Consider the following 27,416-nt stretch of genomic DNA (forward strand, 5'->3'; position numbering starts at 1 on the left):
AATATTTGTATAAAACATTTAAATTTTGGGACCATTTTCAACGAGTAATATATATCTCAAACCTCGGACCTTTGATCCCTGAGTCCACAATACTAGCCATGGGATCAGAACCCAATTCAAACTTAATATAACCTAAACCTAAATTGTAATTTTTAGAGGATTTGCAAAATATGTTCATTGAACTGAATAATTTTCTAATTTTCCGATTTAGCAAATATAAGACTACCAGTCTTTGACCTTGAGGTCTTCTATGTATTCTCATGGATATTTTTTGGTCTATGAAAATGAAATAATTGTCTATGTCTATGTTTTAATAATTATCTTCGCTGTGTGTGAGAATTATTTATAAATTGATTTAAGTGATTAGGTACATCAGTATACGGCTCGATATTAAAATATTTAAATAAGCATCATAAATTGATAATAATTTCGACGGTTAACGACAGCTCGATCGGTATCTGCATCATAATCGGGCGCCATAAAGTGATATGTGACAGATGGGTGTACTTTGTGATACTTTGGCCGCTTCGAATGGGGTTTGGATGTCATATTTACATGCTCTTCCATCGCGATCTGACGTTACGCAGATGTTTATAATTGTGTAAATAGTAGAGCGCACAGCACGCCAACTAATTTTAGACCGTGGAATACTGATTCACGAGTTTTTATAACCCGCTGCCATGTCCGAGCCGAGCGCTAACATTGCGACCAAATTATAACATAACCTTATGGGATATGAGACGAACTCGCGATTTATTCCTTATATGAAATTGTGACCGAAGAAGTCGAAAGGAATCAAAATGTCTGTATCATTTGATCAGAATGATATGTCGAGGTAAGGAGTTTGTTAAAATAATTATCTCTCGAGTGTTTATAAACTGGTTAGACTAGAATATTTGTTGTTCACTTCATTCGTAATTATTATGTACGATTTGTTGTTATAGTTAGTAAGTAACGCAATGCATTAATACTATCCGCATAAAGGATAATATTGCAAAAAATACAAATGGGTGCAGTAAAAATTAGGATTTAACTTGAGTATGATCTAAAATATGGACATTACAATGAAAACAGGACCTCTTTCCCGTGTAGGTGTAAGGCACTGCATTTGTATTTTAATGAATAATACTAATTTTAAATTTATTTACTTTATATACGTTTATGTACATTACAAAAATATATCAAGGCATAAATAACAGGAAAAAATCTATACTAAAATCCGAATGTACAAAGATTGTAAAACAAAAATACCCAGCGATTAAAGGAAAAGGATGCTATCCTCTCTGAACTTTTTTTCACTAATATGAAAGATGTCGATATCTGAAGACATACGGTTGAGTAAAGACATCGCTCTTCCTACTGGCATTGCCATCGGCAGGTTGGTTCTGCATGCAGGAAGATAAAACAGCTTAAGCTGTCTATGTCTAAGGTAGTCATTAGGAACATAAAGAAAAATACTCTCCGTTACACCTATGTTGATCGTAATACCACGGATTAATCGGAAAAAATACATGAAAAAAATATATATATAAGAAATGCATATAATATAAAAATATATGTATGCATTTCTTCTTTTCTCCAAACTATTGTAGCCGAGCATTCCCAGTATGAAGTCTGACGGGTACAGCCACGGATACAATGAAAGCATCCACCCCTTTCCCGAAACTGTTCATAAAGACTTGAGTCTTTCTTCAGTTTCGCATATCAATATCAAATTTTTTTTTTTAAACTAATTAAGCGAAAATTTAATATTTCTTTACAATCAAACCGCGAAAATAACAAAACAAATAAACTTTAAAAACTTTCATTGTACCCCTCACTGCAGTATTGTCAGTTTGTGATCAATCAAATACACATGGTCAGCACAATCACCCCTTTCTAATTTCCCAGTATTATAGCCACGGATAGTATTCGCACTCCCTTAAGTAAAGATACCTCAGAAATTTCTTCTGAATCATCTCCAGCATAACAGAGTACTTCAGTACGTGTGGCGCCCAGATCAGATATCCACAATAATGATTTATTAATACAACAGTTTTTATAATCCACTACATTTTTGTGGTACAGTAAACCTTCCTATGACGGTGTAGTGGAATCTCTTTGTGTGAAATGAATAATTATCATGGGTTTTGACTAACCGAAGTTTTTTTGCAAGGTTGCGTATATGGCATCATTGAGGTATATATCTATCTAGCATTCGAAATATGTTCCTGAACGCCACATCACTCTATCTTTGCATACAGATCTCGCTTCCTCTACATTCATACTTCTTCTCATGCACGCGCGCCGATTATTTCGACTTAGTATGTCCATCTTCGAGCATTTGTTCGATTTGGTCTTGCTCTATTTCTGCATCCATCAACTCTTTCGCTGTCCATTCGCTCTACATGTCCCAACCAACGCAGAGCTCCATTCTTGATTTTGTCGATAATGCTTATCTCAGCCTTACATAATGTACGGATCTCAACATTTGTGCATCTATCATACATTGTTTTACCACACATTAGCATGAGAGATCGTATTTCGACAGCATTCAGCACAAAATATTTTTAAATATTTCATCGGGTTGTGGTCCTGTGGCTAGTGTCTCGGACTCACGGACCAAAGGTCTGTGGTTCGAATCCCACTCTACCCCAACTTGATTCCATTTTCTAATAGTGAGTTATTTACAACTCGTTGAAAATGGCTCTCAAAATTAAATATTTGGGTAAATCATAAAAACGCAAATATTTCTTTTTATTAAAAAAAAAAAAAAAAAAAAAAGTGAGAATATACAGAGATAATTAACAAAATGTTCAGACAGTTTTAAACACTATGTATTTATGTTTATATTTAATTTGTGTATACCTACATTATTTATATTATAAAACGTACAATAAAAGAACAAAAACATAAAATAAAATATATATTTATGGAGCAGTTGATTCAATAATGGTTTGGGCGAATGAGACAATCCATTTTACTTCCATCCAGCTCCACTATTAATTTTTTATAGCCTTTTTGAACAGTTACTAATTGTTTTAACGGACATTAATAAAATTCTTGTGAAATTGTCAGAATTGTTTACAGAAAGACTGTTTATGCGTTGTATATCTATTGTACGGAGCACATTCCATAGAGAATTGTTTACAAGTGGAACTTGTTTTAAAATCAAAGAATTGGCAGATTCACAATAATTTATGTTTACGCGATACTAAAAAACGTTTCGACGATGAAATGGGATCTGTTATCGATAGAACAAACCAACAAGTTTTTTTTCTTAACTGTAAAGAATCTGTTATGAAGCCGTGTAGCGAAGCGCTGTCACAAATAAATTATTCATTTAATACTTAAAAATATCAGAAAATCAACATATGAATGGGGAAATATCACTAACTACGAAAACCCACAAAAATGTTCAACGTGGATTTAGAATAATTAATTGTATTTTCAAAATCAATACAGATATTGTGGAGAAATGTTTTCGCATATAACTTTAAAAAAGAAAAAAAAAATGTCACTAAAAAAACGGGACATGTTTGGCATTGATAGTTGTGACCTCAAGGTTCGTGACGATGTTCTGTAAAAAGAGACGGCTGGAGGATCTTTGTGGGCACCATATGCTCCAACTAGGGAGCGGACATGGAATGATGATGATGTTAGTTCACAATTGAGGATCGTTTTTTACCAAACACAATATTTTCCCCACATGGCGTTTTGTTTTTTTTCTTAATTAAAAGCCATTATTGAGACGCATCGATTACCTGAAAAACTCACTAAAATGTGCTAAAAACTGGCTTAAAAAAATATCAACGTCTTACACGATAAAATATCATGTTTGGAATATTTAATTGTGTATATTATTCACTAATTTCAATATTTTTTATTGGAATATAATGAAATATAAAAGAAAATTATAAACTCACAATTAGATTACCTTCAGGTTTGGTTGTAAGGTGTAGTTTTTAAAACAATTATTGTTCGTGCGATTTTACACTAATCGCAAAAAACTCTAGTAAAATCGGTCCTCAATTGCATTTTTTAACGTATCTTTCAAATAAAAAAATAATATTATCGATGGTTTTATAGTTTTCAAGACGAGACTATTCTATTCATAGTTGGTGTGATGTGGTAAATAATTTTGCTTGTAATTATCATTTCAGTTGGTACTTTGGAGGGCTCACTCGAGCTGAAGCGACACACATGCTGATGGGGGAGAGAGACAGCGGTGTGTTCCTAGTGAGAGACAGCAATACCATCCAAGGAGACTACGTGCTCTGTGTTAGGTGAGTTAGCATTTCTCTTGCGGTAACAGTTATGGCCAAACCGCACTAGGAAGGCACTACTCCAAGCCTTAGCAATAGGGTTAGCCACAAAATATGATGCTCTGAGTACATTCTCCTTTATTGACGTGGTGGCCCTCATAAATTTCTTCTGTCCTTCGCATTCCAATTTTTTTTCTTTCAAAATACCCCAGGGGCTCGCCTTTCATCCAGGGTGCTTGGCGTTCAAGGAATAATTAATTTTTGACAATTATTATTTAATTTTTTTATTGGGTATGTTTCTTTTTTTTACGTAATTTTTATTTGAATGAATGGATGACGAAAGAATGGTAAAATAGATATCTGTATATGGCTAAAATAAATGGTCTTGTTTTTTTGTCGGCTTCGTGGTGTAATGGTCAGCACGTTTGCCTGCCATGCAAGAGGTCTCGGGTTCGATTCCCGACATGGTTGATATGAAATATTTATTTAAAAAGGTGTTTTTCCACCAAAAATATTTCATAGTTTCTGGACTAGTACCTGAAGCGTAACACTGATCATCTTACCTTCATGTAACAAAAATGATCAAGATACACTGCAATTGGTGTGCCAAAGCAGTGCCCTATGCACCATTAGGTGCGGAAAGAGAATGATGATGATGATGAGAATAAATGGTGGACGACCAAGAAAGCAGTGGCATAAATATCTGATAAATATTTTTTTTTCTCAGTATAGTCAATAATGATGACAATATAAACATCATCATCATCATTCCTTTTCCGCACCTAATGGTGCATAGGGCACTGCATCGGCACACCAATCGCAGCGTATCTTGATCATTTTGTTACATGAAGGTAAGATGATCAGTCTCACGCTTCAAGTACCAGTCCAGGGACTATGAAATATTTTTACTGTAAAAACACCCTTTAAAATAAGTATTTCATGTCAACCATGTCAGGAATCGAACCTGAGACCTCTTGCATGGTAGGCAAACACGCTGACCATCACACCACGAAGCCGACAATATAAAGATTTTAAATATAAGGAGGGGTGTATTATTATTATTATTCCTTATAGGCAGGCAGCCGAAGGTTGACTGAAATATAATGGACAACTATAGTACTTGAAATATAGCTTGATTAGAAAGACAGTTGTCAGCAAAAGTGATGACATAATTTTGTAGTTACGTCTAAGGAGTGATTTATATTGACACACGAAAAATCATTCGTATCTGGCGTGTTAATTTATTTTTTCATACAACGCTTGACATATAAATCAACATAAAGCTGATTTTATATATTAATATAAAATCAGCTTTAAAACAGTAAAAAAACTTAAGTAAACCTAATTATTAACGACGTTCTTACAAGGTTACACCATTTTGCAAAAACGTTACAGATGGGACAAATTGATCAATGTAAATTGATTGAATAAAAAAAAAAAATAATTTGATGTTGTTCATGAAAAAAGTATAAATGTCTTATTTTTTGGTGAATAATTGTCTTAAATACACTATATTAGGCTTGTTTTTGCGTTTTTATATATATCAATTTTCGGAAACAGAGTTTCATGTTTGCATGAAAAAACTGATAAAATCGATTTGATCGGTACATGATCAGTGATCAGTAATTTCCCATCACTATTGACATTAGTTTGGCAGCTGTATTTTAATCAAGCTAAATTTTAAGGACTATATGCTTGGCAATCTATTCCAATCTGAAACTAATTAAACTAATTTGCCTTGAGGAAATTTCTTTCACCTACCTGTATCATTGTATTATTGTTTCTCCAACCAGGGAGGGCGAGCGCGTGTCGCACTACATAATAAACCGCGTGGCGAGCGGCGAGGGCGGCGTGCGCTACCGCATCGGCAACCAGCTGTTCCCCGACCTCCCGGCCCTGCTCGCATTCTACCGCCTCCACTTCCTGGACTCCACCCCCCTGGTGCGGCCCCTGCCCCAGCCCCACGGCGCGGTGCTCGAGACCGTCATGGCCAAATACGACTTCGACGGAAATGTAACTACATATTCTAATCTTGTAGATGGGTCTCAGTACTTAAAATAAACTCCCGACATCATTGCGACCCGTGTAGATCCATTGTGACGAATCCCCGTAAATTAGTTCTCGTCCCCGAAGCCCGGATCTTTAAAGAGCCTGGCTACTATGTGGAGGGTGAGTGTTATCATATCGGTTATCGCCGTGGTCTGGTCTCCATTCTATGTGAATCACATTGAATCAGTCTAACATCGCTTGTTTCGAAAAGTAGCGTGGATGCTCGGACTATAGGATAACATACGCTCACATCACCCAAGATTTGTTCCTCAAAACTTATAAAACATGTTCGTCCACTCCTGGTGTATGCCTACCAAATCTGGAGTCCGTATTTAAAAAAAGACATAGAGTTGTTGGAGAAAGTCGAGAGAAGAGCAACTAAAATGGTAGTTTCTCTAAGAAATAAATCATACGAGGACCGCTTAAGGGAGCTCGGGTTAAGTTCACTGGGAGCGCAGGCAGCGTGGCGACTCCATCTTAACTGAGCAATATAATGTACCCAAGTTAAAATCAATGTCCACTATGAATGAAAACCGCCATCTCAGAGGTCATCATTGAAACTAAACACTGCCTCCTTCTCACCCAACCCCGGGAAGAACTCCCTGACAAACCGAGTTGTGGAGAAATGGAATGGCCTTCCCTAGAAAGTGATTGGTGCTAGTTCAGTGAATGTTAACTAGATGCACACAGCAATGTATAATGTTTAATAACAATGTACACTTGATATACACGCATTAGCTTAATAGCTGCTAGTGTATTATTAATAATAATAATAATTTGCACATACACGCATTAGCTTAATAGCTGCTAGTGTATTATTATTAATAATAATATAGAGAGGTAACTATACATATACTGATATAGAGTCAATGTTTCTAGTCTACAAAAACGTAGAACTAATATGGACTCCATATATATGTTCGGCATACTAAATGGTATAATCGATGTGCCATGATTACTGGGACAGGTAAAATGCTATATTCCGACTTGTAGGTTGAGAAACAATGAAGACTGTTTATCGATCAGCATGGAACAAACTATGGCCTTAATTCTCCAATGACCCGTCTTTGTCGTATTGTTAACTTGAGACAAGATCTGGCCTTTTTTGGTTTAAGTTTACAGCGATTTAAACGAGCACTAAATAAATAGTCCAGATCTTGTCTCGATGTCCCTTATGTTTGTCAAAGCTTCTTTTCTTTTTTTAAAAAATGTTTTTAACTTTTCTTTTATTGTAATATTAAAACCCTATAAATTGTATAAATAGACTATATCCGTTAATAAATAAATACATATCGCTAAATCGTCACCTTCAAATCTAGATCCATTAAGTAGGAGACGAGCGTTCTAGCATCATCATATTTAACCAGTGGTCCCCCGAGGATGCGGCTTCTTGAACGATATAAAGCATCACAGTCTCATAAAATGTGAATCGTCCATATAAGTGACTATTTTTTTATTATTTTTATTTTATTCAGAAAACATACAGTCATACAAAATAAGTATTAAAAACAACAATTTTTTAACTTAAAAAGACCAATTAAGTTTTCCTAAATTAAAAAGATATAAACATTAAATGTGACAAAAAAATAAATAAGAATTTTAATTTAGAAAAGAATAATTGTTGACATTTGCGTTTTCTATGGAGGTAATGAATAAAAATACCGAATGTACACTCCGAGCCATCCACGCACACACATGAACGCACATATAAATCATACACAAACATATACATTACATGCGGCACATATACATAGCATAAACCACTCAAGATGTACATTCAGCAACTATCCCAAATAATCGACCCCATGAAGAAATTTTCTGTACAAATGCAACGTGCAGTTAAAAATGTCTACATCAATACTGAGTCCGTTATAATTTCTACAGGTACGTCTAATGAATGAATTCGAGGTATAATTGTTTTTACAAGTTGGTACATAAAGAAGGGAATTTAATCTAGTATAGCGAAGAGGACAACGGAAACCAATATTTTGTAAAAGATACAGCGAATCAACTATATTATTGAGAATTTTGAAAAGAAAAATTAAATCATATGTAAGGCGCCTTTTTTGTAGTGATTCTATATTAAAATTGATCAAAGATGCGCCGTAATGGTTGCTTTACTTTAACACCCAATTTTATATCAAGTATTTGTATATTTTTAAATATGTTTCAAAGATTAGATCAAATCGTTGATTTATAACCTATTTTATTCAATGGTTTGATTTAAGAACTTAATTTATATACCTGTTTTACTATTCTTTCGTCGTCCATTTGTTCTACATGACCAAACCATCTCAGAGACCTTTTCTTAATCTTGTCAGTTATACCTGACTCAGATTTACACTCTCCAAGATTCCAGTAATCGAATCTCAAAGATTCCCGTAATCCAAAAATTTGTTAAACCAAATGGCTCATGTTTTTTTTCATTGTTCGGATATTTGAGAATATTCTGTATTTGCACTGATCACTTTGAAAAATGTTTAAATATCTTTTTTGTTTGTAGGACACAGATGATCTGCCATTCAAGAAAGGGGACGTGTTGGAGGTAATCTGTAAAGACGAGGAGCAGTGGTGGACAGCACGCAATAAAGCTGGCCTTACCGGCTCCATCCCTGTCCCATATATCATGAGGGTAAGTTTAAGGTTCCAAGGTTGATTCCAGTGTATTAGAACGATTCGTATGCAAAGAATTTACTGGGAGAGTATCAAGCAGGTTTCGGGACTAATAGATCCACAGCAGATCAGCTATTCACCTTGAGACAAATTTTGGCAAAGTGCTGGGAGTTTAATATAGATACCAACAATTAATAGACTTCAAACAAGGATATGGTATGATAGCGTAGATCGGGAATGTCTACCCAATATATCGCTATAATTTCAAATCCCCCTATACGGTTTAGACTTGTTAAATCAATTATGTCAGATTTAAAATGTCTTGTCAAAATACAAGGCATTTTCAGTAAGTACGTATACTGTGATCTTAACGGGCTGTGGTTTTCTGTTGATTAGTAGTGTCTAGTTGCGTGAAAGATGTCAGCAAGAAATCGCTTCCCACCCACGGAAGGAATAACACCTACCGATTTTTTTTGAGAATCAAAACGGTTTACGGCAAAGGTGTTATGAACAGAACGAGGTGTGAAGTGGTGTAGGGAGTATATTGGAGAGGAGTGTGCTTGTTGCGCGACGACGCCCGTCCTCACACAGCCTTAACCACCAAGGTGCTCTTGGACTCATTAGGTTGGGATGTTTAGAACCACCCTCCGTATTCCCCTGACTTGGAGCCTTCAAATTATCATCTTTTCACCTCAATGAAGGCACGCATAGGTGGAATTCAATTTTCAGCCGACAAGCAGGTGCAGAAAGAAGTTGTGAAGGGAGAGAAGGAGCTTGCGGGAGAGTTCTTCGAGGAGGGCATAAAGATGCTTGTGCCACAGCTCACCACACGCAATGAACGGAATGGCAATTATGTGGAAAAATAGTCAACAATTGTACCCTTTAATTTAAAAAAATAAAATAAAATAAAACAAACATTTATATAAGTGAAATGCAAAGAGAAACGCTTAAATGCCTCAACTTCCATTTTGCTTTTTAAAACGCCATGTCTGCCTGGGTCTGTAATATATTTTTTTCTTCCTTGCAGTACGTGGAGACTAGCGGGAACAGTAATAACGTGAACTCTATGGACGCCCTGAACCAGTCGGGACAGAACAGCGGATCTCCCCACCCGCCCGATGGCCAGCAAACCCCCACTAATAACTCCAGGACTCATCTGCAGGTATTTGATATTATTATTCTTCCGGTTGCTTCGGTTTCATTTGGAAATACGTCTCCCATTCTGGACGTTTCGGGATCATTCGGACGCTCTTTATTAATGAGCACTTCTCAATTTCTTTTATTCATCATGAAGCATGTTGTTCAGATGTTTATTAAAATTTATGTTTCCGTTATAATTTTGTATATTTAGTCTTCTTTAAAACATGCATGCTTCCACTTTCCATTATGTTGTATTCCAACTCAACACAGAGCCTCATAGAGTTTTTTTGTAATACAGTAAAATCTTTGTTTTACGTTTTTCAAGGGAGCTGCAATAAAAAGTGTTAAACTGAGGAAAACGCTAAAGTGATGAAATGAAAAACTGCAGAAAAATTGTAATAACGGTCATAATTTGGAATTATTCATAATTACCTATGATTTCATTGTAAAAAAATGTATTTTTTCAATCAATACCACAATGTGGTTTTTTTATTGAATTAAAATAAAAACATGTTTAAATAATTTTATGTAGGTATTTAACCTCAAAAACACAAAAATAAAAATTTAGATTTGAATAAAATGCATACGATGATTTCTCTCCTCAATATTGGGAAATTTTATTTATATGGTATCAGTTTTTTTAGTATGGCACCACAGAATTTCAACTGTCATTTACATCGCGGCAAAACTGTTTCACACTTTTATGATAACTGTTTAAACAATCTTCTTTCCAAATTATGTTTATAACTTCAAACAATATTTCTATTACCAAATTTTTTAACTTTCTGCATTGTAATTTATTGATGCAAAGACTTTATTCTTCATGCATCAACCGCATGTAACAATTTAGTAAAATATCAAAATTAGACTATAGGCAATTACACTGAACCTACTTTGAATTTAGTTTGAGACAATAATATACACTTTTTTTTATTCACCATTTTGGGCACATGCGGCGGCACGCTGCTCATCTTCTTTTGACAGATCGAATGAGTTTTAAAAATTTTTCAACGTAAAACGAGGTTATCAAAAACGTAAAAAATGTTGGTTGGGGGGATATTTGAATTAGAATTTATGGAAAAAAATGGAACCTAAACATTTCGGCGTAAAAAGCGGGAAAATGTAAAATTGAGGTTTTTTTTTTATTTTATTTTCTTTTATTCAGGAAACATACAGTACAGTTACAAAGTTTAATATTTTACACAATTGGACTTAATTCTAATGGACCAGTGAAGTTTCCATATTAAAAAGCAATTAAATCTAATGTTAATTATGAAAGTATAAAAAAGAGAAGGAAAAAGAAAACATAAATGAAAGTTGTTTAAAAATTTAAATTTAAGTGAAAAAAAAAAATATTTTAAGGTTTGTAGTTTGTAGTGAGTATTTACAAATGGAAATAATATTTAAAATGAAGAAAACTTGTAAGAGTAATTAAGAATTAAGAATGGAAATAAAGAATGAAAAACATACTCAGATGTAAAAATAAAATAAAATAGTAATAACATTTTTTTTTAAAAAAGGAAAAACATAAACACTTATTTATTTTAAGGGATTCAAAGAATCGATGAGAAGAATGAGAAGAATCTTTAAGTTTTACTGTACGTATCTTTATATAAATAAATAAATTATGTTATTCTGTCGTCACAGTCTACATTACATTATTATTATTATTATTAATTTTAAGCGAGCAGCTTAAAGCTGATATGCTTAAATCTATTTAACTAAAGTTAGCTGTTGGCGCACTTTAACTTTTCCCAAAACAGATCTAGTCCATTTTTTAACCCATTGAGACTACACATTGAGATCAGCTCTTGTAGCAGCTTATTCCGACCATCAACAACCCTATTGCTCAGGAAATGCTTCCGTGGATTTAGATTGAATCTCGTTTTCTCATGCCTGAGACTGTGACCTCGAAGACGAGCATCTTGTTTAAGCTCGAACACGGGATCCAAATTTGGGCAGCTATAGTCGGGTTCAATAAATAACCCGTAAAGCAATGCTGACTACAATCGTTAAATATATAAATGAATAAATCTGTGTGTGGTTTCCACATTCACAATTATTTGGAAGATTTGGATATGCATACTGAAAACACTGTTTCATTTTTATTCTAGCGCACTCTGCCGGCAATGGCACGCGTGCGACAGTCGCGCGTGCCCAACGCGTACGACAAGACGGCCCTGCGCCTCGAGCACGGCGCTGTAGTCAAGGTCACCAAGATAAACATCAACGGGCAGTGGGAGGGAGAACTCAACGGCCGCACGGGACACTTCCCCTTCACGCACGTCGAGTTCATAGACGACCTGCCTGACAGCTAAGGACCAAACTCTCCGATATCCACAGACGACCTGGTGGACAGTCAATGACCAAACTCTACGATGTAGACGACCTGCCCGACAGATAAGGACCTAACTTTTAGATATCCATAGACGACCTGGCTAACAGCTTAGTACCAAACTCCCAGATATCTATAGACGACCTGCCCGACAGATGAGGACCAAACTCTTAAATATACATAGACGGCCTGCTTGAAAGCTAAAGTCAAACTTTTCAGATTTCATAATATAACAGACTCTCGTTGTGATCGGATGTGACAGTACACAGAAAAATGCTGTTTTGTGTAATGAGAAAATGCTTTACAAATTACAGATTTATCAATTTATTCGTAACAGCTATGCAATTTGTTAAATGATTAGTTAAATTGCGCAAAAAATCGACTTTTTCGAAAACTTTAATCTCTGGTTGAGGGTCAAAAGTAGCATCAAATATTTAAAAAAATATTTTTTGCATTCCGAGTAATCCATCCAAAAGGCAACTTTTTAGACTCCTTTCATTTGAAAATATAAATTATCGACCCACCCTAATGTACATCTCTTTCTCACTCGAATGTTTGCATGTATATCGTGATTTGGAAGGTGTGAAGGGCAAAGCAATATTTCGTCTATATAAATTCAATGCCAAAAGAACAAAATACGTTTTTTGGCGTTTCCAGTTGAATTGATTGGTGTATTTCAATCAATTAAATTCAATGCCGCAAATGAACCATCCCCACTGACGAAGAAAGCGATACCGCGCATACCCGCAAATCCAATACAGCGGATGAGATGTACTCGATTTGCGTAAAGACAAAACAGCGAATACGCTATGCGTAACTGGCAGTCTAACTGCCAAAGGTAACTTTGCATAGACACGTACGATGGTAAAAATAGATTTTCTAATACAAACAAGAAAACATGTTACAGCATAGATGAATTTTAGAGAAGGTGATATAGAAGTCTAGGAATCTACAGGGCTCATGACCTGTCATTGGCTGGTTTAAGTGGCCACTTTACACACTGTGTAACATTCACCATTCTGCCCATATTTGAACATCTATATTCCTTAGATTCTTTCACTCGTTTCAAATTTTGACGGACGTCATGTGTTGGATTGCAGATGCCAAAACCAATATGGCGTTTGTTATCACGTAATGCCATCTATCGAAGGCTAGCTTTCCGTCAAACGACCCTCATATTTGGGAAATGGTTCAAAATTTCTTGTAAAGCATTACATCATATTTAACTCATTTTGTGATTTTTGTCAAGAAACTGCCTCGTTGCTCGACGGCAGTATTGAATGTACATAGACAATTTGCTAAATATAGTATGCAGGTAGTGAGTTGTTTATTATTTAACTCGGCTTATCTCTTTTCTACCTGAAAGAACAAATATTTTATTTTTGGATATGAGTAGTCAAATTTTGAGAAAAATATTCTTTTAATAGGCGCGACTTTAGAATTCTATTTTAGTCTGTACGAACTCTTTGATTTCTGGTCTTAATTATTAAATTGGTATGATGTTTGTTGGGGGCGGAATTTATTGTGTGTATTTGACCACTTTGATATTTGTGTTTTGAAAAATAAAGGGGGGGTTCCATGCAAAGTGTGTATAGGAATGTCGTATGGCGAATGGAAAGACTATATTTTGTATTGTAAATGTATATGGAAACTAATATTTCTTTCATGTTTTACAATCATGTGTTTGTTGTATATACCCCAGTAATTTTAAAGAAATACACAATACCAAAATTTCCCACTGAAAATGCGATACTTCCACTTTGTGCCCCATCTAATTGAATGTTTTTTTTTTTTATAATGGCAACACAGAAAATTTACTGTCATTTTTAGGTTCTTATTACAGCGTTGCCAACCCCATCGATTTCAATCGAAAAAGGGAAATATCATGTTTTTAAAAATACTTTTTAAAATTAATAAGGGTCTATGAAATACTATCAAGTAAAAAATATTATTTAATTTATAATTTTGAATTTTTACAAAAATGGTCCATTGCATTGGCCATGCCCCTAATGTGTCACGATTCGTGTAAATTTCGACCTTTTTTGTGACCGTTTAACTTTAAATAGAAGATCGTCACAAATCTTGACATCACAATTATCAAGGGCAAACATGTCGTGTTTTTGTAGAGACATATTTAAAAAAAAAATATGTATGAAAACATTGTCGGCCTCGTGGAGTAATAGTCAGCGTGTTTGCCTTCCATGCCAGAGGTCTCGGGTTCGATTTCCGTCATGGTTGATATAAAATATTTATTTTAAAATGGTGTTTTTCTCACTAGAATATTTCATAGTCTCTGAAACGAAAAGAAATTTATAAAAAAATATGTCCCTAGAAAAATGCCACATGTTCGGCATTGATAAATGTAACATCAAGATTTGTGAAAATGTTCTATAAAATTTTTATCAGACTCAAAGTTCAAAATAAACATGAATCGTGGCGTATTAGGGGCGTGGCCAATGCAATAACCGTTTTCGCGGGAATTCATAATTATAAATTAGAAAAAATATTTTTTGCTACTAATAAGTAGGAAAAAAAAAGTTCTCACTCAACAGTATTTATTTTTGGCCTCGTGGTGTAACGGCCAGCGCGTTTGCCTGCCGTGCAAGAGGTCTCAGGTTCGATTCCCGACATGGTTGATATGAAATATTTATTTAAAAGGGTGTTTTTTCATAGTCCCTGGACTGATACCTGAAACATGAGGCTGATCATCTTACCTTCATGTAACAAAATTATCAAGATACACTGCAATTGGTGTACCAATGCAGTACCCTATGCACCATTAGGCGCGGAAAGGGAATGATGATGTTGTATTTCATAGACCCTTATTACTTTAAAAAATAAAAAAAAAGCGTAATATTTCTCTATAGTTTGTAGTCTGGGCTAGATCGGTTGAATATGGGAGACATTCAACCAATCAAAATCCAGCTTTGCGAAAGGCGGCCATTGTGTGCTGGAGCACTGTCCTCCATTTTGCAGTGGTCAGCTGCCTGTTGTAAATTTTTGAGGTTTCAACTTATGCACATATTAGGCTACATAATGCATACTTTATATAATTTCTTTTATCTATGGAAATAAAAATAGATTCGACACTTATCAGGTTGGCAATATTTATTCTTTGAATTCTTGACCAATCACACAACGAATTCAAACAAAATGGCCGCTCATGTTCTAAATATTTTCAAATAGAATTGCTTCAAGCATTTCGAATCTGGTATCTCACTCTACGATGAATATCTACATGTTTGGGTGCGCGCTAGATGCCAAATGCACTGCATGATTATTTAGTGTCATTTTAGTAAGAGTCTCGCATTTTCAATGGATTTAAATATAATTTATTATTTTATTTTTAAGCTAAGTTGATACAAATTACCATCGTAATGGTAGCTAAATAAATATTATTTTATAATAAGTACAATAAAAAATATTGATTTATTTTAATAAAACAACGAATATGTTATAACTATGTAGGTATATTGAATGAAGCATTTTGAAAGCAATTTTTTAAGTATAATTACGTATTCATGTAAATACAATATATATATGATAATCCTCTAAAAAGTTTACTCATACTAAAAAAAAAAGATTTTCTTTTTACAAAATCCATTTATGGGCAATCCCAAAACTAAGGTCTCCTGTATTTTTAGATATACAAAAAGCATTTATTTTCTGTATTACTTCCACCATTTTAATGGTTGAAGACTACTTTATTTTTCTACATATTCGGAATTTCAATCGATGCAGTTTTGTACACGATGTGATAGTTTTACAATGCCCATGTCATACCGGCTCGCCTCCATGTCCGTCGGGAAGCATCGAACCTCATCTTCCACCTTGTCAGAGCAGAACCGCTGTCCAGACAAGTATTCCTTCGACTAAGGGGACAGGTGGTAGTCGCTCGGCGCCAAGTCCGGACTATCTGGCGGGTGGGTGATGACGTTCTGTCCAAAGTTTCGCAGGAGAGCGACGGTTAGACGGGCGACGTCTGGGCGGGCGTTGTCGTGGTACCCATCTGCACACTCCTTCCGATATTGCAACTTTTCCATCAAAATCCTGAGGATGGTGCTTCGGGAAGCTTTAGGAACCAAAATGCAGACAGCATTCAGAGTGATCCTCCGATCTTTACGCATGGTTCTCTCAACCTTCGCGAGTGTCTCGTCGGGAATTTCAATTGGCGATGAGTTTCAACCGGGTTAATGTCTTTTGCTGTAAAAAATCAAATAACTGCGCGAGCTTCGCACTTGGGAGCGCATACTTTTTTGAGAGTGGAAGAAGTGCTACTCGCAAGAGTGTGGCAACAACCATATATGTCGCCAAAAAAAAGGTCTCTTAGTTTTCGGATTGCCCTCGTGTTAATTCAATTAACTCTTCACTTACCTGAAAACATTTTATAAAAGGTCCTTCAATGACTATTATATAATATTTAATTATTGGTCCTTCCTGATTTAGTAAAAATTAATTTTATAATGAAGATACCAGTCTCGAAGATGTGGCGAAAGCGATGAAATCGGTGAAGATATGGCTTCCTAAGAGAGCGGTGCTGTCGTCTAGCGGTGAATGGTGTAATTAAAACGCCTGCAAGTTTCCTAGAGGGCAGAATGTCAAACAGCGGTGACGTCATTTTCAGGAAGACTGTCATAGCGGTACAACAGTTTTGAATGTTTTTTCTCTCTTTAAGTCGTCATCCCTAGTCATCGTTAAGGCGGTCGTCTTGTTACGCCAGTCTTGTTAGATGACAGCACTGTTTTCTTAGGAAACCATAGCTTAGGTTATTCCAAATTTGTGAATTTAAGCATCGCTCGTCTTTTATTTCCGATGTTTCAATGAAAACTGCAAATTTACAAATGTATTTGATTTATAAAAACTTATATAATACAGTTTTCCTTTTGTTTTAATTGATTCGAAATATTATAAAATTTACAGCTTCCCAACGAAAAGTATTATTCACTAATGATAGGAAAGTTTTGCTCAACTAAAGATATCTTTTTAGTGAGCCAATAATTAACTCTAAGTGTGACCTATATTCTAACTTAATTAGTAATTCATCATATTGACGAGAGCAACATTGTTTATTGATTATACAGTATATATTTTTCATACCGTAGAACTGTAAAATATTAAATGAAAATTTCCATGTTTTGTAATGATAAAATTATCCTTTAAGTTGTGTCGAACAATATATTGTATCGAATATGTATTGATTTCTGTTATGTTAATTTATTTAGCTTTTCAAATGCCCACCAGCTCCCGTAATGATTGAAAAAATATTGTCAATCGTTCCAACAAAGAAATATAAGTGTGAATTTGTTATTTAAAAAAAAAGAAATTGTCTCTTTCTCCTGAATATACCTGCAGTATCGAGAGTGAGACGTAAAGAGTGTGGTGAGACAATTTTATATTCTTATTTATATTTTTACTTCATATTCCGTAGCATGCGACACATGTAACCAATACGTAAATGCATAACCGAGGAATACCGATAATCTTAGCACAGAATCCCAGTTCTGCCGATTGGTCCGTTGACGGTAAGTAAACCGGAAATCTTCCACAACTCTTATCATTGGTTGATTCATATGAACTAGTGACGTCGTTTAATATAGTTTGTTTTTATTTTGATTAGTTTTTTGTACATATTAAGAAACTTTTTCAATGCTCTTATTTTTACCACGCTTCAGTAAACATTATTGTATCCAATTTCCTTTAAGTCTGTAGTTTCTCATTCATTATAAATGTATATGAGCCTCGGGAAGGTACAAATCAGTACGTAGCGGATGATAGAATATAAAAATGCCGTAGAAAAATACAAATTCACACTTTTAATACTTTTATTGGGACTGTTGATGTTTCAAATGTCCTATTTATTTCCTAATCATTTGTTTTTACGAGTCTAGATTCCTTAAACATCGGATCCCTCCATATGTTGGGGTCAGGCCAGTGTGCGCGTCGGATTCTCGGTAAAGGGGAGTGGTGACCAATATTTGTCTTGAAAACAAGTAATTAAAATCACGTTGATGAAGTTGTGACATTCGGTGCTTGAAAATTAATGTATGCAGAAATATACAAAAAAAATATTATTAATGAAACCTGTTTTGTAAAATTCTGACTCTACAGCGATGTATTGGAGTGAAATTAGCAAAGCTACTTGTAAAATCTAACCTAACCTAACATAACCTAAAGAAATGCACTTACTTAACCCAACCCAAAGAAATGAGAAAAGTTAACCTTGCAAATGCGCAAAATTTAACCCCGCTTTATGAAATGTGTTAAAAATTATGTTTTAATCTTTCTCTGAGTAAAAAAAATATTAAAAGGTTTTTTCAAAGAGCTAATTTTATTAAAGGAAAATACAATACATTATATTATGTTCTACCACAATGTTCAATGTACATGTAGATGTATAAACCCCTCTGATCAAAAAATATGTTGAATAATTTTATTACGAACAAAATAATAAGCTTACATCAAATTTGAATTAATCTCCTTGTTGTTTCCACGATTGGAAGCATTTCTGGACAGCTTCTTTCGGAAGGGCCGTTAGCTGTTCCATCGTGGCCGTGGCCCTCACAATGTCAGCAATGGTATCAAAATCTTTTCCTTTTAGTGCGGTTTTTATTTTTGGATAGAGCCAGTCACATGGTGCTAAATCCAGATAGTAAGGTGGATGTGGACAGGATATTTTTGGGACAAAAGCTCGCAAATCAGAAACAGGATCTCATTTGCAAATTATCGGTTAAAATGCTTTGTAAGGACCTGTACGAGATGTTCAGTTTATCAATAAGTTCTCGAATAGTTAATTGTCTGTTTAAACAAATCATTTTTGTCACTTTTTGAGGTTAATGGACGTCCCGACCGTCGCTCGTCTTCAAATGACTTATTTCGGCTTTTAAAAAGCTCATAACTCTTGTAAACAGTCTTCAGAGTCGCCACATTATCGCCATAAACTGATTTTAACAGTGCCCAAGCTTTTTTGGCACTTTTTGCAACTTAAATCAAAATTAAATGTTAACGCGTTGTTCAAAATCCACCATAAACACGACCTCACTCTTCTGGCTCTGGAAGCCGGCTGACGAGTCTCAACTTGTTCAAACTTGACACTCACTATCTCGATGGATCAGGCTATTGGACTTTTTACTTCAAACGAAGCCACGAAGTCAGCAGTTGCTGCTATAAAAATTAATTCACCATATTTTTATTACACTTGTAAAATTTTCTAAAGTTTATTTACATTTTCGTTTGTTTTCACCTCCCTAGAAGTATTTTACTATATTTTTAAACTGTGAATTGAGAATAATGGTAGCTAATGTATGTATTATAAATCTAGACTTAGCTTTTGTATAAATGTAGGTTAGTTTATAGCATTTTGTAAAGCGTTTACTATTTTAAAAATGTAATTTTATATTGTCATTTTAAGATATATTTTATAATATGTACTACAATCTTAAAATATTACTGTAAGTCAACACAATGCACCATCTTTTTAGTCTTCAATTTTAAACATAATCGGCAATAAACTATTTATATTTTAAACAAGAAATCGTGTCCAAATGTTTTTAGACAAGGCTGAATGAACAAAATAACTTTTCTATTTCAAATTCATAATCTATTAAGATTAACATGTTACAACAGTAATGGAGAACAGTCTAGGGAAGGGATATGGAAGTCTAGGCATTTACAGGACTTGTTAGTTTGGAATCCAGTCTTGTCTTCAAACCTTTGGACATATTTAACATATTGTGGAAAAAATCTTGTAGCTATAAATATGTGTTACACACACCGCATGCTCGCGCAGATCCTAAATCAGAAATTTAATAAATTCATATGAGAATCCATCAATTTTTGTGGAATCTGAACTAAAAATTGAATCAAAATTAGAATGTGTTAAATTTTATAAATTGCATCCGAGATTTTAACCTACTTGTCAATGATATTTCAGTCGACATCTGGCCTATTTTTACTAACCGGCTTAAATCATGTAATTTTTCGCCACAAAGGTATACCTCATTTTGTCATATTACAATTATAATACATTTTACAGTGTTTATATAGGATTTTAAACGTTTTGACATCTGTGGTGAGTGAATAGCCCATCTTAGTGAAAAATAGCATTTAAGTGCCACAAAATGTCGTGTAAAATAAAATAAAAATGAAACAACTTTGTTTTTAACCACTTATTTTTTCTACCGACCGGTTTCAAAGCTTCTTCATCAAGCTATTATTAACTGATGAATTCTATCCTATTTTATTTTTACAGTGACTACTAAATACATAAGTGGTTAAAAACAAAGTGGTTTTATATTTATTTTATTATAATGAATAACCACAAAATTAGTGCTTCAAATACAAATTATAAAATGTTGTGTGTTTTTCACATTGAAGCTTGAATTGTGAGTACGGTTACACTGACTTTGAAAGGAATTGTTTTAAATTATAAAGCACATTTTTGTATAAATATGAGCTCATTATTTTGAAAGTGATACATATTAGTCACATTGGACATTTGCAATGTAATCTGAGATTAAATTAAACAAAAAATAATTTAAATTATTTATTTATTCAGCTTGAAGTTTGAGCAAAGGAAGGAATACATTATTGTGTCATGTTGTGGCATTATCTTATGCATATCACTTTCTATATTTTTTTTTATACGGACGGAATTATATTACTCCAACGATTCAAGTCTGCGCCAGAGTGATGGAGAGAAATTATGGTGCTTCACAATACCCTTCAACCAGCCACATGCACAGAGTTTTTAACTAGGGTAGGCGGTAGAAAAAAAGTATGTTTTGTATAATATATGAAATAAATCTTACCAAACAGTTTCCTTCACTCGTCAGATTAGTTTTTTGTCCATAAAAGATAACCGAGAAAACGCGTTGTTTCTTAAAATGTTACACAGAACTCCATTTCAATTTTTCATTAACAAAATAAACGTGGACCGTATTCTCGATTGTATGAAAGAAATTGATTTGAGGCGTTTGAGGTTATTTATTTGACATATGATATTTGACCGTCTTTTATTAAATAATAATTGAAAAAAACGCTAGATGTCAGTAACGTATTCATTTTTTCTTCGCAAAACAATGCAGCAAAGTTCATGACAAGCACTGCCTACGAAGTTACCCATACACGCGTAATTACAACTGAAAAAAAACCCTCACATACACGTTTTGTTCATATAAACAACAGCTGCGATATGAACAAAATAAGCATTTGTAGTTTATGTCTTAGCCGACCCTGGCGGATGGCGGCGCGCAATCGATACGACACAGCACTTAACTTAATTATATCTGGCGCATTTTTTAAATTTTACAAATAGTTACTTGATTATTTATATTATTTTTTTACTGTTTTAATTAAATTTTAGTAGGGTAGGCACTGCTTGTGTGCCTATTTGGAATGCACGCCACTGCCTACAACAATACAAGTTTCTAGAAAAGTCTCGCCTTAACATTTGCTTTTAATGTGTAGTCACGATAGACTAACTGATTGAGCACGTGAGATCTATAGTTGTAAAGTATTCGTTTTTTAATGTCATTTTCAAATCTTGAAACTGAATTTGACTAAGTTTAAAATATGTATTGTCGGTGCTAACTGCAATACTGCCTAACTCTCAATTGAATTTTTTGGCAGAGGATTTTCAAAAGTGTTCTGTTAATTTTTAATCAACAAAAGTACCGCTTAGTGTCGAAAAAACTATCATTAATTAGAGTAAAAACTAGCAATACATTATGTAAAAAGAAACAGGTTTCGCGGTATTACCGACGATATGACATCTTTCATTATCAGTGTCTAACTCCTTGACAAGACAGTGAAATTCACCAGCCTTTTCTCTCGTCTCGTTTATAGGGTGTATCCAAAATCGCCTCTTCCTCCCCTGTCATCTAATAATGTCGGATCAAATACAAAACCGTGAGATCCTCCGAGAGCCGGCCGAAGTCGGCTTAGAGAATAATCAGTAAAAATGACAGAAGAGCCTCAACACACCGTAATAATAAGAACTCTCACCGTCACACCACAATGATGTAATCATACCTTTACTCATCCATTGCTGATTGGTCTATTTGCGTTTGGTGAAATTGACTAAATTTTACTTCCAAAATAAAAAGGACTCTTTAAATCTAGATTGAGAAAATCTACAGCAAAAAAATATTGCATTACGAATGCAAATAATAATCATATTATTTAATAAGTATCAATGTTTATTTTTTTAAGACACTGGCTATTTGCTAATTATTTAATGAGGCGTTAACTTAAGTTGTGTCTGTTTTTTTTTCCAAATTTAAAAATGAGCATCAAAAGAAAAACAAAATGGTAAAGGCTATACGTAATTCGAAAGAAAAAAAATTGCTCAACTAGTTGATCTATCCTAGATATGGTCATAGAATTAAGAATAGTCCAGAAGGAGCGTTGAGTCATATTTGAATACATCGAACTGTGTCAAAAAAAACCCCACTTACGCCGCGCGCATGCGTGAAGTCGCCGCGTAACGTTGCCAGATCGCAAAAAATATAATCATCACACAAATGTAAGATAAAAAAAAAAAATTTAAAAAAGCAATTTGTTAATTTCTCTAAAATTTTTTAACTTTGATTAACACAACAGAGTAGATAAGTAAAGGGTCGTTTAATAAGAGTAATTGAATTAATGAACTTTGAACTTAAGAAATAAAACAAATTTTATTTTGCATAAAATTGTTTTTTTTGTCGTGTTAAATAATATTTGATGTTTTAAAGATAATGTCGGTCAAATGTCTACCATGGCGTTGTTTAATCCGAGAGGTCCAATTTTCATTAGTTCTCATCAGATGAGCAAAATAGAGTAAACAATTTGACTACCCTGGCAAGACTAACAAAATGTCCATTTTGTTTTCTTTGACAATCTGACAGATGGAAAAATAATTCAATTTTTAAGTAATGCATTTGCTACTTACACATAGTTGAATTCAAATCGGGAGTTGCGTACTGAGCGATGCCTACAAAGAAACTAATGAGTCAAAACGTAAAGCTACTCTTTTAAGAGTAGTTTAGTCACCTGTTTGATGCGCTTATGCTTCTGGACTATTCTTGATTCTATGGATATGGTGTTTGCTTTTACGTTACATGTATTATTTTAGACACATCCTTCCTGTTCGTTCAGTCGAGGAATAAAGCTGCCCGCTGCTCGCAATATTTGCGCATGTACACCGAAGATGGAAATATTGATTTTTTTATCAATCATTAATTTTTTGTTGCGTTCTCTCGTTCTCTTCATTTGGAAAGAACGGACACGGCTTACGCCAGCACCCGATAAAATAAAAATCATGTTTTTGTTGTAAATATATTTTTATATTCCTAAACTGCAGTGCCATTACTAAATTTGAACATTATTTTGTGATCTTGAACTAATGGCTTGACATTTTACTATTATTTATTTGGAACTGATATTCTAATATAATTATTGTTGTTTTTGCACGAAATGTATGTATAAATTATGAACTAACTGAACCAAGATATACTTTAAGTCAAATGCTCGTTTCTTTTTATAGAATTTATTGGTTTTCTTTAGTAATTTTACCATCCTAGAGAGAATCTTCCATTGTATGGGTTTCTTGATTCTAAATAAAAGAACATAAAAATATCACCGTTTTTTTATTTGACACTTGTACACGAGTCCCCCTTTCCTCGGAGTAATAACAGCGGCCTTGCGTATATCGTCACATGGAGGTTAGGTGCTTGCTCATGCCCCAGATGCCAGTCCAGGGCCCTGATTACCACGGTAAGTTAACAGATATCGTAAATTTTATCTACGAAGTAAAATTAATTTTCTGTGTGAAAAATAGAATATACAAATATTTTTTTTGCTTAACATGTTCAATTACGATGTTACCGATGAAGATATTAAAAAAAATTGTGCAAATTATTATTATTAATAATACACTAGCAATTATTAAGCTGATGCGTGTATATCAAGTGTACATGGTTATTATACATTGCTGCGTGCATCTAGTTGACATTCACTGAACTAGCACCAATTGCTTTTTCGGGAAGGCCATTCCATTTCTCCACAAGTCCGGTTTGTCCAATATTCCATATTTCCCTTTTTAAATTTCTTATTTTTCAATGTGTAGCGACTACACAGCACCGTAGCGCGCGGGTGTTTTTAGGACTGTAAGGGAAAGGTTAAACATCTCGTAGTAAGCGACAGCCACCCAGCACCAGTTTCTTAGGAAACCAAAGCTTTAGCCATTTTACTGTTGATACAGCACATCTGCACAAATAAAACAAGGCTTTTTATTATATATTTATAATTCTATAATATTCTCAACTTATATAAACATTAAGTGTGTTTAGTTTTATAATTATTTATGTACAACTCAAAAAGTTTATGGTCCGATTACAAGAGGCGGGCGACATGCTAAATTATAACAAAATACATAATATGTAGCAGTTAACAAAACATAATAACGAAATTGATTTAAAAAATACTGTATTTTTCATTCAATACAGTGAACGCAACAAAAAATGTAAATTGAATATGACAAAAACATAACATTATTTTATTCGATGAACACGCATCAGTGAACTTCATTTTACATTATTTTTTTTATAAGTTTTCGAAATAATATGGTCCAAAAACTAAACAGAAAATATTTTTGAACATTAATTTAACAACGCGTTATTGAATGCCCTACATCGCTCTTTTACATAATAAGTATAATATCGTGGGGTAATTAATACAACTAGGTAACTTTAAATTTAGAATTTGTGTTACCCACTAAAAACACGTTTTTTTATCTCGGAGTAAAAAGGCGCCACAGTTGTAGAGCCGTCCATGCGGACAAAAATCACTCTAGAATTATCCATCACGAAGTTAGCAATAGTTTACAGCAAAACAATGGGCTGTAGGTACTCAGGTCGAGAATTGCAAACCAAAAATTTGCAACGCTTTTGTTCTGTGAAATAGAGCAAAAATGTTTCTACAGCGGTGGGGCCTTTTTACTCTGAGATTGGATTATTGTGACTGTTTTCTTTGTGATCATTGGCCTTATTATTGTTAAATTAATGTTCAAATTTAAAAAATAAATAAATTATGCAGTGATATTTCAAAACCATGTAAAAAGATGTTTCGGTGAATATCTAGTTAAAGCAGGAACCTTCACATTATTTGACACTTTTTTGCAGGTGACATCTGTTGACATTTTGGTGAAGTTTTTTTAAAGCAGTATTCTTTTTTATTTCACCCGAAGATAGGTTGACGCTTTATTTGACCACTAATTTTTATGGACCAGAAACTGGCATCATCGCTCTTACGACATCGTCGGGCTGGTGAAGTTTTAAAGAAGTTTGTGCTACTGAATTGCGATTAACTTGTTCGCGGTTACATCCGGAATAGCCGTCAAAATCGTGTCTCTCAGAGGAAATGACAGCTAAAGCCAACATGAAACTGAAGTAATATATGACGTACTGATTTGGTACTGATTGTTAAGTCAAAATTTTTAGCGAAGCGTTGATTCCATTCAATCGATGGGCAGACCGCGCATGTTAAATAGAGGTGGACAAGACCCTGTCACCGAGAGGATAAGAATCAGTTGATCTGCATCACCAAAGTGACCTAATCTTTTAAGTAGTAAAATGGACAAAAAGGACACGTAACGTTCAACCCCTTAGCTCCACTCCTCCCTAATCCCCACCACTACAAACATATAGCTGAATATTACTGACCTAATTTTAGGGCATGGTCGGACATGGTGGTGTTGGCATCTGCTTTAACTCTGCATTTAATGAATTTATTTTTTCGTAAATATTTTGTATACTACGGTGATAGCAAAAGTGAAATTGCGTTTAAGTATTTGCATGTTGATGTAGTGAGCGTCCCGACGAAGAGACGGGTAAGACTGATCCTCTTACCTTCGTGTAACAAAAATGATCAATATATGCTGCGATTGGTGTACCAATGCAGTGCCCTATGCACCATCAGGTGCGGAAAGGGAATTATGAAGATGTGGTGAGTGCGAATAAGGAATGTAGGTGGAAAAAGACGGAGAAAAGCTTGGCATGATGGTAACATTTATAAAATAAATACAGTCATGTCGAGAATGTGCGTATGACTAGATGTGGATAAAACGACAACTCTAATAAATGGACCTTTAAATCAAGACTATAATTGGACTGTCAAATTAACACACTCTCTTAATAATGGACTGACTGTCAAAGTAACATTTTTAAATGAAAATACTGTCAAATTAATAAGTTGACGAATACATTTATAGTCAAATTAAAAATTTGATAAATTAACAAATGAAAATGAATAAATTACCAGATTGGTATCATTTTAAATCAATGGGCAGTAAAATTGTAAATAAGACCGTAGTGTTAAATTTGATTAGACTTTCAAAGTATTAAATCTAATGTCAAATTGGTAGACTTTCAAATGGCTAGACTATATAATGAGGAAGTTCAGAGCTACTGGAAATTTGATACTAAAAATGTTTTCTTACGCGTGGTAAAAATCATAGCATTAAATTGCAAAGGGAAGTTTCTTGAAAATGTACAAAAAAATAATTAAAAATATTTGTTTATCATTAAAAAACAAACTACTTTGAACAACGTCATTTGTTCTTCCGAATCAACCAACGATAGCGTTGTGATAGATTTCCGATTTCCGGGAAGCCAACTTTCCAATCAGCAGATTTTGCCACTGTGAAAAATAAATATCATAACTTCATTTTTTATATTGATAGCTATATCTTCATTAAATTGTACGGCGAAGTTTCTTGAAAATGTAAAAAAAAAATGATTTTAATAAAAACAAACTACTTTGAACGACGTCACTAGTTTTTCCGAATCAACCAATGATAGTGTTATGATAGATTTTCGGTTTACGGTTTAACTAACGGTCAATTGAATCGGGTTGTGGCGCTAGTGTTGCAGACTCACGGATCAGAGGTCCGAGGTTCAAACCCCAACTTGATTTCCATTTTCTGATAAGAGTTATTTACAACTTCAAAATGTTAATATTTGGGTAAATTATAAGAACGCTAATATTTCTTTTTTATTAAA

At 34.1% G+C, this 27,416-nt stretch overlaps 1 protein-coding gene across 1 annotated transcript; it reads left to right on the forward strand.

Annotated features, from left to right (window-relative positions):
- The first annotated feature begins 291 nt into the window (after window positions 1–291).
- LOC148282081 (adapter molecule Crk-like) lies at window positions 292–13,017 on the forward strand. Its single transcript, XM_088225655.1, has 6 exons — window positions 292–835; window positions 4,143–4,265; window positions 6,038–6,257; window positions 8,797–8,925; window positions 9,934–10,068; window positions 12,161–13,017. Exons 1-6 carry the CDS (start codon window positions 801–803, stop codon window positions 12,362–12,364), a joined length of 846 nt encoding a protein of 281 aa, XP_088081781.1. The 5' UTR covers window positions 292–800; the 3' UTR covers window positions 12,365–13,017.
- Window positions 13,018–27,416: the final 14,399 nt, after the last annotated feature.

The sequence above is a fragment of the Micrasema longulum genome, unplaced genomic scaffold, assembly GCF_059751315.1.
Source record: "Micrasema longulum isolate JH-2025_06_02 unplaced genomic scaffold, ASM5975131v1 h1tg000378l, whole genome shotgun sequence".
NCBI lineage: Eukaryota > Metazoa > Arthropoda > Insecta > Trichoptera > Brachycentridae > Micrasema > Micrasema longulum.